This window comes from Aulonocara stuartgranti (genome assembly GCF_965226115.1).
Source record: "Aulonocara stuartgranti genome assembly, chromosome: 15".
NCBI lineage: Eukaryota > Metazoa > Chordata > Actinopteri > Cichliformes > Cichlidae > Aulonocara > Aulonocara stuartgranti.
This window is the reverse complement of record NC_138951.1, coordinates 5,028,627-5,042,033: the sequence shown is the minus strand read 5'-3', so window position 1 is coordinate 5,042,033 and position 13,407 is coordinate 5,028,627. Positions and strand designations below refer to the sequence as shown.

The 13,407-nt window shown below is 41.0% G+C and overlaps 1 protein-coding gene across 1 annotated transcript; it reads left to right on the top strand.

Moving 5' to 3' along the window:
• The first annotated feature begins 4,988 nt into the window (after window positions 1-4,988).
• On the top strand, window positions 4,989-12,956 carry cipcb (CLOCK-interacting pacemaker b). Its single transcript, XM_082504367.1, has 4 exons — window positions 4,989-5,385; window positions 6,098-6,258; window positions 6,358-6,530; window positions 7,753-12,956. Exons 2-4 carry the CDS (start codon window positions 6,150-6,152, stop codon window positions 8,590-8,592), a joined length of 1,122 nt encoding a protein of 373 aa, XP_082360493.1. The 5' UTR covers window positions 4,989-5,385; window positions 6,098-6,149; the 3' UTR covers window positions 8,593-12,956.
• Window positions 12,957-13,407: the final 451 nt, after the last annotated feature.

The window sequence follows — 13,407 nt, the reverse complement described above, 5'->3', positions numbered from 1 at the left end:
ATGAGGGACTGACCTTTGACCTGGTGGCGAAGCACTCTTGTCAGGAACAAAATCCACATTGGATGTGGTGCCAGCTACTGCCAAGACTAATATTATTTTTACAAGTTTAAATTAAAACCTATGAGCATGTACACAAATATATAAAGAAGTATATTTGGTTGTTTGTAAATAGATTTTGATATAATTAGTTTCCTAAAACAGCATTTTTTTAGGGGTTTCTTACCTCAGGGAAACATTATGCAGTTAGATCACTTTTCTTGGGGCAAAAACTAAAGCAGAGGTTCTGTTGTTATGGAAACTGATTGCTTTAGGCGCCACCCTGCTACCATTGATCCGATGATTGTCTTGCTAACAAGCTGTTACAGCATATAATACCCAGGTGATCTTTTGAATCAGGCGTGTTGGAACAGGAACTGGAGTCCTCATGAGAACCTCTGTGTTAATGTTTCGAGAGCACTGGGTGGTGGTGTGTATACATAGTCAAACCAACCACTAATATGAACTTATACTAACTTCGGATCAATTCAGTTTTACTTATATAACACCAAATCACAACAGCAGCCACTTCAACATGCTTTATATTGTGAGGTAAAGACCCTACAAAAAATAGAGAAAATCCCAAACATCAGACGAATCTTTATGAGCAAGCGCTTGGAGACAGTGGGAAGGAAAAACTCCATTTTAAAAGGAGAACCAGACTCAGGTAGGGGTGACCTGCTGGAGGGGAGGGGAGGGGACGAAAGACACATTCTGGAAGACAGACAGATTTGAATAAATAAGGATTAAATGCAGAGTGGTGTATAAACTGCTCTGCACAGAGAGTGAAAAGAGGGGAGTTCCTGTCAGTGCTGTCACTGGGCACAAGAACTGTGATTGGACAGTTAGGGTTATTCTCTCAGTGAGGACAGTGAACTTACCCAGAGTGAGAGCGAGTAAAAGTCCCCAGCATCAGGTTTTAGGAACAGTTTTGAGGAACAGATTCAGAAAGTTCCACATAGTATATATAATGTCAGACACAAACAAACACACTGGCCAACAGACTAACCCATGCTGAATGAACGCACACAAACACACAGTTTGGCTGTTGGATGAAGTGTTTGTATGAAAATTAACTTGTTGTTTGCTCAGAATAAAAAATTGAATAAATCGCTTGTTTAAAAACCATTCTGTATCGTGAATTGTTTTGTAAATTTAACAATAACTGACAGTAACATCATCAGGCTAAGATTTCAGGGAATATAAAATAAAACATATTTGCTGGGATGAAAAAGACATAATTCATGTGTTGGAGAAGCTAGGCAAACCAAAAAATCAAAAATGATGCTTGTTTTCTTTTCGTATAGTGTATTGCATGTTTAAAAAAGAAATATTGCACACGTCTGTGTGTGCATGCTGCACCTCTAGGCAATTTAGGAAGTTGTATTAGGCTGTCAAAGACGAAATTACTGCTGTGCCTGACTGACTGGTAAATGCTCACTGCAACATGCCGGTGAGTTTCATCACTTAAAGAATAGGATAGAAGTCTTTTCCAGTCCCCAGTTTTCAGGCACGAAATTGTAATGTGTAGGTCCGACTGATGGTTCCCAGGGATCCACGAATCTCTGGGTTGCACGGTGGGACTTCAGTGACACAGGCTTGATCAGTCCATCTGGTAGGTATTCCACAAGATTGGATCTAAAGAGTTTAAACATGGGGGAAATTCTTCGTATCTTTTATAATATTTTTTGTGTGCATTTCTTGAACCAATCCCATGAAAATTATGTTTTTGGAGTGAAACTGCGAGGCATGTGATTGCCATGTACCTAAGTGGTTCCTGGAAAAGTCCAATACTCAAAGTTTCCACTAAAATAAGACAATCAGTATTAGCTACTTTTCATGTCTTCTTCACCTGGTGGTTTTAATGTTGTTTCCGGTTAGTGTAGAATGTATTAGTACATTAGCACGTAGTCATTTTTTTAAAGTACTGATTTTCTAGTTATTCTCTGACCAAAATCAACCATGCAGGGACAGAAAATGCACAAAATGGCTAAGAATCACAAGAAAACTATTGCATAATTTAACAAAGAGTCAGCAAACTTAGGATAATTCTTTACATGCAGTATTTTTGGTTTTTTGTCATGAACACCGAATACACGAATGGTGGTTTACTGTGAAACATAGTAAGGTCATGAAATAAAACCCACTCCAATTCTTAAAAAAAAACAACCTGAACCCCCTCTCTGTTATCTAGATTTGCAGACGATTAGGGTCTGTAATGTGAGGACACTATAAGATCTTTATCTGCAGCAAACAGTGTGCAAAGAACAGGCGAGTACTGTCCATCCATTCGCTTATCCTTCTCAGGGGGCGCTGGAGCCTATCCCAGCTGTCCTAGGGCAAGAGGCAGGGTACACCCTGCACAGGTTGCCAGTCTGTCGCAGAGCTAACACACACAGAAAGACAACCATTCACACCTATGGGCAATTTGCATTAATCAATTAACCTATCCCTACTAAGTGCATGTCTTTGGACGGTGGGAGGAAGCTAGAGTACCCAGAGGGAACCCACGCAAACACGGGGAGAACATGCAAACTCCACACAGAAAGACCCCGGCCTGATGGCGGAATTGAACTCAGGACCTCCTTGCTGTGCGGCAACAGTGCTAACCACCATGCCACCGTACTGTTATTCACTTATTTGTATTGCATACAGGGCCTTTCAGGTTCATGTGAGATAAGAGTGTGGTTGAAAGCAACGCTTCCTTATATAGTATTTCACAAATGTGGATTATCAAGCTCACTAGACAAGGAGCAAGCATTTAATGAATTGAATCAGTCATCACTGAATTCTGAATTCATAGATGAGACATAAGTACCATGTATTACTCTCTTTATGCCCCCCCCCCAAAAAACAAACAAACAACAACAACAACAAAAAACAAACAAACAAAAATTTAGAAGTTTCAAAAATGTTTCTGAATTATGTTTAAATGCATTTTAAGCAAATATTGAAACAGAATGTGTAGTGTCACATTCAGTGTCACAAGTCCCCAAACGAAAAGTTATTAAAACATGTTAACATAGGACTAACAGGACATCACCTGGAGTGAGCACTCAACCCTTTTCTGGATCTAATTCTCCTCCCAGCTGCTTCACATTTGGCTGCAACCTGCCTCCGTGTGAGCTGAAGGTTTCTGCACATTTAAGCCAACAGAATCACATCATCTGCAAAAAGCAGAGATGACATTCTGACAACACCTTCCATGCCTTGGCCGTACATTGAAATTCTGTCCATAAACAGAAATGGTGTCAAATGGCAGCCAGTGTTGTGCAGTCCCACATCCACAGAGAAAAACTCTGACTCATGACTGGTAATGTGACCCAAGCTCTCACCAGAGTTATACATGGAACAGATAACCAGAATATATAAAATCATTCCTGGTACCCCATACTTTTTACAGAACATGCAGGGGGATGCAGCTGAATCCCTTCCCCAAGTCTACCCCATGTAGACTGAGCAAACTCCCACGCACCTTTGAATATCCTTCAGAGGACAAAGAGCTGGTCCAGTATTCCACGACAAGAACAAAAACCACATCTTTCCTCCTTCCTCCTTCCAAGCAAAGCTAAGAAGGGTGATCCCCAAAGGTTGGAACACATGTACCAGCCCCCTTTCGTAATGAGAAGAACGTCTGCAAGAACCACCACCCCAATCTGCTAGTTCAGTGTGACGGCTCCTGACGTCCACCTAATGTCAACAACTCCACAATATTTACAGCCTTGAGAAACTCAGGGTGAATCTCATCCACCCTGTAAACCCTGCCATTAAGGAGTTGTTTAACTATGTCAGTGACCTCAGCCACAGGGATGTGGGAAGTTGTCCTCTTTGTCCTCAGTCTCAGCTTCCACTGCAGGTGTGTCAGTTGAATTGAGGAGATCTTCGAAGTACTCCACGACCTGGCTATTGAGGTATTGAAGACATGTGACCGTGGCAATATCTTATCCGCCACTTTGTGACAACCATGGTGACGATATGGGACCAAGTGAATAAGTCCCCAGCTACACAGGCCTAAAGACTGGTGGTTGTCAAATATGATGGACAACACTTGAGCAATGTCTGGATGATGCCATGTGTAGTCAGCAGCACAGTATACAATGTACATGGGAAGCCTCTTTGTCCTCTGAATGAAAATCCAGCTCCATGGTCTCACTGAACTCCTTCCACACCCAGGTTTTTCTTCAGCCACTCCCATGAATGTACTCTGCTTGGCTTGCTGGTACTTGTCAGCTCCCTCCCAAGTCTCCGCTGCCTCCTAAGCTATACCAAGTTTCATAGGATTCATTCTTCAGCTTGACTGCCCCCTTTTCTTTCTGGGGTCACGTGCAATGCAAACAAGCACCTTATAGCCATTACTCTACACAAATTGTATTCAAATTAAGATTATAAAAGTAGTTTTAACTTTTCATGTTATCCTTTTGGTCACAATTGTACGCAAGAATAAACCACGTTTTGTTTTTGGCTGTTGTTTTACATGTTTTTCTATTAAATTATTTTAAACGAAATAGGTACTGATTATTTTAAATGTTTACACATGAGCATTTTCCTTCTCTTATGAGATTGTGTGGCTTTGTCTACTCATATACGGCACACTTGAGGCCTCTAGTTCGTTCCGAGGTTCTCGTCTTTTGTTTATTTCTTCAGACATGCTGCAGAGGAGACTTGAGCTCCTTGGGTTAGCTGCAGGCCAGCCACGATATTATGTAATATAGCCTAACAGATCACTCTCACGTCACTGGATTCCCCAACGGTGCATTTGAGATGCCTACGCTGTACAGTACACCTCTAACTGCACAGCGAACACAATGTCCTCTAACTTGCCACACATTTGGCAGCGGTCACGTTTTTCAGCTGCTGGCGCCACTGTCCAATCAGAGGCAGGAGAAGTCTAGGTGGGCGGGCACTGTAGCTAAGAGAACGTGACGTAGCTGACACTCCAGACAAGGGCACGCCTTTAACTACCAAATATGGCACAGTGGCTCTAACGAATATACCGTCCTTTGCATTTCGACGTATTTGAACAATGGCTGCTATATGAGGTGACCAGAAACTCATCCACCATCGGTTACCAGCTTTTGACTTTGAACCTCAAAGGGGATAATTAAACCTATCTGCTATAGGCGGCTGCCACCGTGCTCCACATGTGACCGAGCAGACAGGGCAGGGAGGGGCGGTCTGTCTCGTGTACGGTACCGTGGACCAGCGAGTTCTAGTCAACGTATCTGGGCAGCAGCACCAGCGACCCCACCGAAGAGAAGTTGTTGAGTTGCAGCTATAGCCTCTACCCGGATATACGGTCGTATACGTCGGCTTTAAGGACTACGACGTTTAAGCAGCACCAAGGACGAAGTAGGTGTATTCGAAGTTTTAAACGTTTTGCGTTTTTTTGTGTGTGTATACTGTCACTACTAATAGTGACAGTATAGTACTAGTGCGAGTTGACGCTCTGACGTTAGCTTGGCTATCAACCTTTGGTTAGCGTAAACAATGGTTAGCTAGTTGGTTAGCTTAACGTAGCTAATCCTGACTGTAATAATGAGGTCGTCTATTTTGCGTTTCACAAGTGTTCTTTGTCTTATTGTAAGTTACTTTAAACGGTAGTTATTTATCCCAAAGAACTACCCTTCATCGCATGCACTGTAATAGCTTTATTTAGTGACTGTATTTATCTATGTAGATTGGGTACAGCTGAATAATTTGACATTTATATTTTATGCAGGCGAAGTTTTCTTGTATTTCCATTTAGTTACGTTAATCACACACGTTTTGGGTGAAATATAAATAAAAGATGACCCAATGGCTAATATTGTGGGTTTGTGTTCTTATAAATTCAGCTGGAATTGTTTAATGAGGTCAAATGAATCTAAAGCACCCACACCAAGAAGAGGGAGTTGTTTATTACAGTCTTAAAAAACTTTATGTCTATGTAACTGGTCACGTCAGCTAAAAAGATGACCAACAGTGTCTATTTCTGACTTTACAACTTTATGTCCTGCCATTGCTATGTAAAGAGGGCCTACTTAGTGTTGTCTCAGCTTTCGCCTTTGATGTGCTGATGTAGTTTTGTGAAAGCTTCCGGAGAGCTGGACCTTGTCAGTGCTGCGGGAAGAGCGATGACCACAAAGAGGAAGGCAGAGAATCACACCAGGGCAGGAAACCTTCCTGTCATCATGAAGCCTGGACGCTCCCAAGCTGATTCAGAGAGAGACTCTGGCTTTTCAGGTTTAGTTACACTCCTTCATATCAAAATATTGAAGTGTTTCTGAAGATGACATTTAATTTGAATTGAACCCCAATTAACCCCTTTCATCTGATCTATAGATGCGAGCTCAGAGCACATGAGCACGATGGACACCACAGATTCTGAGGATTCACCACACCCTGTTGTACAGCAGGGACCACGGACCACTGGCTCAGGGACCCACCCTTCTGGACTTGCAGTGGTGGGTGGGCTCTCTCCCATGATCATCATGAACAATGTCCTGCTCAAGCAGGTAATTTGGGGAAAGACTTCATTATAAAACCACAATATTCCAACGAGAAAAAAAAACCCAAACAAAAAACCCCCAAAATAAATAATCTCTTGAATTCCATTCACAGTATCAAACCAAGAACTACGTTGTCTTAATTATGCCTTTTTTTTCTTATGGCATCTGAAGAATTTCATTAGGAATAGTGGTGTTGCTCTTAATTGTGTTTCGGTGATACCAACATGGTGTTTTGATAAAGTACAGCTTTCAAGGATTTGTCTTCATAAAATGTAACTGTGTGCATCTCAAGCTTATTTTTTTTGCCTTGTTTTTCCAGTTTATTTTAGCAGAAATAATAAATTCGGGTGCACTGATTGGGTCACACTTGTTTTTCTCCTAAGGAATGAGCCACATGTCAGGGCCTGACATTAAAGTCAGAAATTGGTGGGCCAGGCCATCTATATTGACAAGGAAGTTGATTTAGCGATATTTGTGTGCAAAAGATTTATTTCAGTGCCCCCAGAGATGGCAAGTAACTGGATGTGTGAAAATGTGTGACAGAGAATATGGGGGAGCTACTGAGAAAAGCGAAACGAAAACCTTATTTGCTAACTGTAATTCTGTGGTTTCTAAAACCATTTTCACACATGTTCTGTAGCTTTGAGCTTTTCTAGACATTAGCAGACGGGGACACATGTGAGAACACAAAGTCAGAAGTGGTCAGGTCAAACATTAAATGATTGGTAACCTAGTAGAGCACTGTGTGATGCTTGATTGTGCACAGGTATTTGCATGGTGTAACCTCAGCGAGTGGGTGTCATGTGTATTAGCTCCGGCGCCTACACCTATAACACTGTATCATTGTATTTCCTGTAATGAGAGCACATCTGAAATGGACTTGGGTCTGTATGTGTTGTATGAGAAAGGGTAACTTAGGATGATGTTTTGACCTGATTCTTCCAACATTGTCCCAAGGTTGTGTGTGAAAACTGCTTAAACCCACTGAAGACTGGAGATTCTGCTAGTGATGGCAAGTGGAGAATGACAGCTGTCTCATAAATATGTCCTTTTTGGGTTAAAGTGTGGTATGTAGACTTGTACTGTGTGGGTACTCTTCAGAAAGAAATGAGATGATCACACAACAACTGGTTGCTATGTGAGCACCCAGGAGCTCCTTAAGGAACTGTATGAGCTGTGATGCTGACCTGATTTTCAGAGCTTTCAATATCCCTCTTGTTGTTTGCAGCCTGGAGAGAATCCTCCTGCTCTGAAGCCCTGGGGGTTTAGTCCAACTGTGGAGGTGGTTCAGCAGCCTCAGGTGGTCTTTATCCAGCCTGTGGTTTCTCGTCAAGCTTCCTCAGGCACCAAAGAGGCCAACTCTAAACACAGACGCCCTAAGAAGTATTTTCCAATCCTAAAATCCTACCCAAAGATTGCCCCACATCCCGGGGACAGCTCTAGCTCCTCAGGAAGAGGAACTGCCCCCTCAACTTACTCCTCCTCTTCTTCTTCAGGGTCAGAGAAATGTAGTACTTTGACCTCCATCACTCGGGAACACTGTCAGCGAGAGAAGCCACAGAGAAGTTTATGTAATAGTGCTGGTAACTCTGGCCCAACCACTCCTGGTCTTCCTGCAACCCCCACCACAATGTCTCCTTTGCTCCAGAGCAGATCATGTCTCTTAACAGGAGAAACCAACACCACTCCTGTGAGGGAGACGCCTTCATCGGCTGTCAGCCAGGCAGACTGTACGACTTTGCTGTCTTTCAGTCATGCTACTGGATCCAAAAACTTTACACTCCCTGTTTCCCCAGCGGTCGTCTCACTGAGTGAAGGTAACGACAGTGACGGTGATGCTGACACAAGAAGGAAGCGCTTCTGCAACACTTACAACATCCTGAGCAATTCTGGCCTGCTAGACATCACACTCCGTACCAAGGAGCTCCTCAAGCAGAACCAGCGCACGCAGAACGACATAGACCGGCTGAAAAAACAAACAGACCTCTTTCTTCAGGCTCTGCGGAGCGGAGACACCAGCATCTGTGTTAAACTGCAGGCCACTCTTTTGGAAGAAGACAGAGAATGAGAAAGAGCGATCTGTTCAGTCCAGTTTAAAAGCAGATTAGACCTGAACTAGGCCTTCATAGTAATCCTATAGACTTGAGATGGGAAGGAAGACAAGGATTGGTGGTTGGTTGCATACAGAGACAGATGGACCGAAAGTAATGCGTGCCCCACAATACACACCCACCCCCCGGACTCTCAGATAGGCAGCATGCTGTGGCCTACATTTAGGCTGCCGGCTGCCTTAGGGCCCTGACACACCAAGCTAACCTAAAAAAAAAAGTTGGTGTTGACTTTTTATTGTCTCTCATTTAAGAGTCGCACTCATTGTAACATTATAGGAGGCGGCCAGCTGGCCACCAACGTGCACATGTGTTGTGCACCTGTATGAGGGGAAATATTTATTGAAAGAAGCAGTCGGTGTGCTAAGATTATAAATTGAAAATACAAAAACACCCTTATAAATTTTTCGGTGGACATTGTACACTTTGCTGTCAGCCTGTAGTTTCTGGGGTTTTTTTTTTAGAAATCTTTAAAAAAAAAGGTGAACAACGCAATGTATGGGTCAACAGCCTGTCTGCAAAGGACACGCTGCAAAAATGACAGCTTTGGACAGCCACATACTTCAAGTGCTGACTGCTGGACTACTATTGGCTTGTTGTGTTGGGGACCAAATGAGGCAGACGCAGCTCAATGTTCTTCCTCACTGAGCCGGACTAGATCTCTTCCACTGAAGCTGTGTCCGTGCTGGTGACAATTTTAGCAATCAAAACTCAGAAGCTCTAAGAATTTCTTCTCTCAGTGTAGTTGTAGTACAACAAAGCTTAATTTAAATCCTGACACTGGTCATTTAAATCTGGATACAACATGAGAAGGTGTTTGAAAAGAGAATCTATGTATAAATCAGTCTGATCATATGTCTTGTTGCAAAAATTACTTGCATCATTCATGGTAGTTGTCTTTTGCGTTGCTTGACAGACACGAAGTTGACAGTGAAATTCAAGTCCAATTGAGTTCATGCAGCAGTTACAGTTGCAACAAAAACTCTGACGGTTTCTTGTGTCACACTGAATGTGTTCAGGGCTTCTTCGCCTGTCAGCGTAGTCAGACTTACATGTGCCTACACAGTGTCTTTTGTTGAAGCTCAATTTGGAAAATGTGAGTTGAAAGTTATGGTGTGGCCAGTTGACAGTTAAACTTTGTCTTTCCCATCATGTTGATGGCAGATGTTCCTGTGTGAACTGTCTTCATGGCCATTTAAATGCTTCCCTGACATCCCTTTGTAAATGTTTTTGTTTTTGGCTTTTTCCACTTGTAGTTAAGGCCTGTTTGAGTGTAAACAACACATGGCCGTAATATTAATATTTCAATATTGACTGCCTTCAAGAGCAGAGTTTTTCCTGTATGTTTACATGTGTTTATAGAGCTACTTTTTTCCAACTTTTTATTGTAATTTTTTTTTAGTCCACTAATAAAAACCCCATCTTTTAGAACTCTTGATGAAGACCAGTCGTTGTGCATAAATGGCCTTTCAAAATCCAGATATTTTTAATGTACAGTTAAGTTTAAGTTTCTCTTTTGTAATCATGGCCTTAAAATCCAAACCCAGTGTATGTCAGATAACTTTGCATTTGCACTAAGAAATGTAAAAGTAGCTCTGAAGCAATTTCTGGACAGAAATTAATGGCAGCTATGATACTGTAGCTTTTTTTTGTTTTGTTTTGTTTTTTACATGAAGTGTATTACAACACATAAGCACACTACTAATCTATACATATGACTTATGTAGTATAACAATAAATAACATTTTCATCTTTTCTATTACTGATAGTTTCTGCAGTGTTAAGTGTTTTTGTACATTGTGCATGTGATTGTGTAATATTTGATGTGACGGTTCTGTTCCTACAGTGCTTACGTTGACTTAAAATGGTCTCTTAGTGCAGAGGGATACTTTTATATACCTTCTGTTTAAACTTGCCATCTAAGCATGAATACGGTTTATTTAAAATGTTACCATAAAACGTGGAGGTGTCTGTCACACAAACAAAAACTCAGAGGTTTGGTTTCTTTCTTGAATGAATTGTTGGTACTCTGCAAAACAAAAAAACATGACGTCTGTATTGTTGCGCATTTGTCATGTATTTGCTTATTTGGAGTGCTCTCAGCCTACATCTTGTGTTTTATCAGTAGGCAAACATGTAAACACTTCTGTCCTCAACTCTCAACATCGCAAATATTTTGACTCTGGGGGAAGTGCCAGCTGCAGATTACAAGTTTCTAAAGTGAACACAGTAAATTCTTTGATTTGCTTCCTTCTTAAGCTACTCCCAAACCAAATTTATAATGTGAGTTTAGGGAGGTTGCGCTATCTGACATCCAGCCTTTTAGGTTGCACTCAAGACTTTGAGGTCATCCAACTTACTCCACCCACTTTCTTACTGCAGTGCACCAATTTCACTGTCAGCAACACAGATACAGATGCATCTGCATCAACAATCTTGGAAGGATTTAGTGGCTTAGCGTCTCTCCTACTGAGAGTGCTGTGGTTATTGTGGCTGGATAAATGACTGCTTGACCCTCAGAAATCATATTTTCCATATAATCTGCAACAAAGTTCAGATGAGTTTTGAAACTCTTCAGCTCATGGCCTTGTAAAACAATTTGTAAAAGTCGACTTTGTAATACATAACACAGCTTCCCACCCCACTCCCTCTGATCCTTCTGCGATTGTTTGTGACCTTATCGTCCAGCATGCAACAGTTTGGAGTATTTTCCTGACCTTTGAGTCTGCTCTTTCAGATCCTTTGTACTCGAGACAGCTGTATTGAGAATAAGTTGTTTCGAAGTCGCTTTGGCTCTAAATGAAATTCCTGACTTGTAATCAGTTATTTACTCCCACTTTATCTCAAATAAGCTCCATGTGTCGCCTTGTTTGATGCATTTGGCTCATATAAGTTTCCACTGACTTTCTGCAATAACCACAGACGAGATGTCGAGGCAGTGTCACAGTGACATTCTAAACTTTTCTACAATAACAAGCTAAATATGATGACTGGATTATATGGTCTAAAATCAGTAGATGTTAACAGACCCACCATTCAGTTATGAATTCATTTTTTTAATAAATGGAAGAAAACTAAATTCTTCCACGCCGTAGCCTATATATCTAACTTTTCATATGGCTTTGTAATGCTAGATGAGTAATTTGTCTACCCTATGTTCTTGGTGAAAGCCTTATTGAGATACTCGAGCAGCAGGATGGCCGCTACGATTTTGCTCTTTGTTTTTTTAACTCCCCTCAGCCAACAGCAAATACTATCATTTTACAACTGTCTCACTTTCTTCTGTACTTTCAGGTGCTGTCTTTGCAGAATTCCCTTTATTTTTCCTTGGACCAGGTTTCCACCTCGCACTTTTACCCGAGTTTATGAAATTGTTTAAAACACTCTTGACCGATTTGTCCTCGGCTGTAAATGATTCTAGGATAAATTTTGAGTTTGTTTTCTTAACGGTTCACTGCACAGTTCAAAAACAAGAAAGAAAAAAATCTTAAAAATGTCGGGACGGCCTTCTTCTGAAGTTCTAGCTGTTTTGAGGCTGGTTCACTGCCAGTGGAATAAATCACGTATGAAAAGGTCACTGAACTTTCGACTGAAAATAGCACAAAAACGCTCTGTGCTTTCTTTACATGTACTTGTTGCTACCTGCTCGTGCGTAATCGTTGCCATTATCATGTCGCTGTCCAGGTTTCTTTGTGTGGATGAAGTTCCTTTTTGTGCAGATGTGCTTATGTAATGGACTATTTATGTTTCTGATGATACTAGTGTGTATGCCACATGCTGTGTTCCTGATCATGTTGTGTGACTGCAGTTTTTTTTCTTTGTTAAACGGTCAGCTTGTAGAGCAGTACAGTTTGGTAACACTGGATTTTGAGTTGAGTACTGGCAGCTTTGGTTCCTCAGTGCATTTCAGTCTGCCTTGTCACTTTAAAGATGCTGGTTTCAGTTTCAGTAGTACACCAGCAACAACGATGGACAAAAATATATTTAAATATCAGCTCAAATATATATTTTTAGGATCATGCAGACTGAATGTAATGTGCCTAGCTCGCTGTCTTTTTTTTCCTTTATAAAATGTAAATAGAGGAAGTTGTTGAAGTCCTCATGATACTTTCCAAAGTGGGAAATTTTTGAGTTTTACGTCTTAAAACCTCTGAGGACATGAGACTTGTTATAAGTAACTTGTTATAAAACACTTCAGCTATATCATTCAAAGATCTTATAAACTAAGACTGAAAAGGTTTGATGTTACATGCTTTAGGGCTCTTTTTTTGTACATTTTAAGTTAGAGACTCATTGTTTGTGTAATAAATGTCTTTCCAAAGAAGCTGCTGTGGTTTCTTTCTTTTTTTCCTTTCTACAATTAAACATGTCCATTTGAATGGTAGTGCTGCTTGGTTGACATTTAAAACAGCACTCAGAGGTCACATAGTGAGGAAAACATTGAATTGTATAATCTCAGCTGGAAACAAGATTAGAAACAATGAAACGTGTTGCGTTTCTTTCAGCACACCTCTCTCATCACAAGAGCTGAGTGTGGAAAAAGGAAGTGGTTAAAAATAAATCTCTGCTTTCATGACATAAAAATAAGACACGAACAGAGGGTAGCTGTAGTTTCTTTAATTTTAGTTGGAACTCAGGCTTTACACCTACTTCTTTTAAAGGTGGCCTTTTTACTTGATATGTAATGAACATGAACACTGTTTTTAAATGTTAATAATCCAGTGCCAAACAAATGTGATCAGTATATCCCAGTAAAACAGTCACTTTTTTTCAAG

Coding starts and splice junctions, on each gene's coding strand:
- cipcb (XM_082504367.1), top strand. CDS start 6,150: ATGACCACAAAGAGGAAGGCAGAGAATCACACCAGGGCAGGAAACCTT. Junction 6,259..6,357: donor GAGAGACTCTGGCTTTTCAG/GTTTAGTTACAC, acceptor TCTGATCTATAG/ATGCGAGCTCAGAGCACATG. Junction 6,531..7,752: donor ACAATGTCCTGCTCAAGCAG/GTAATTTGGGGA, acceptor TGTTGTTTGCAG/CCTGGAGAGAATCCTCCTGC.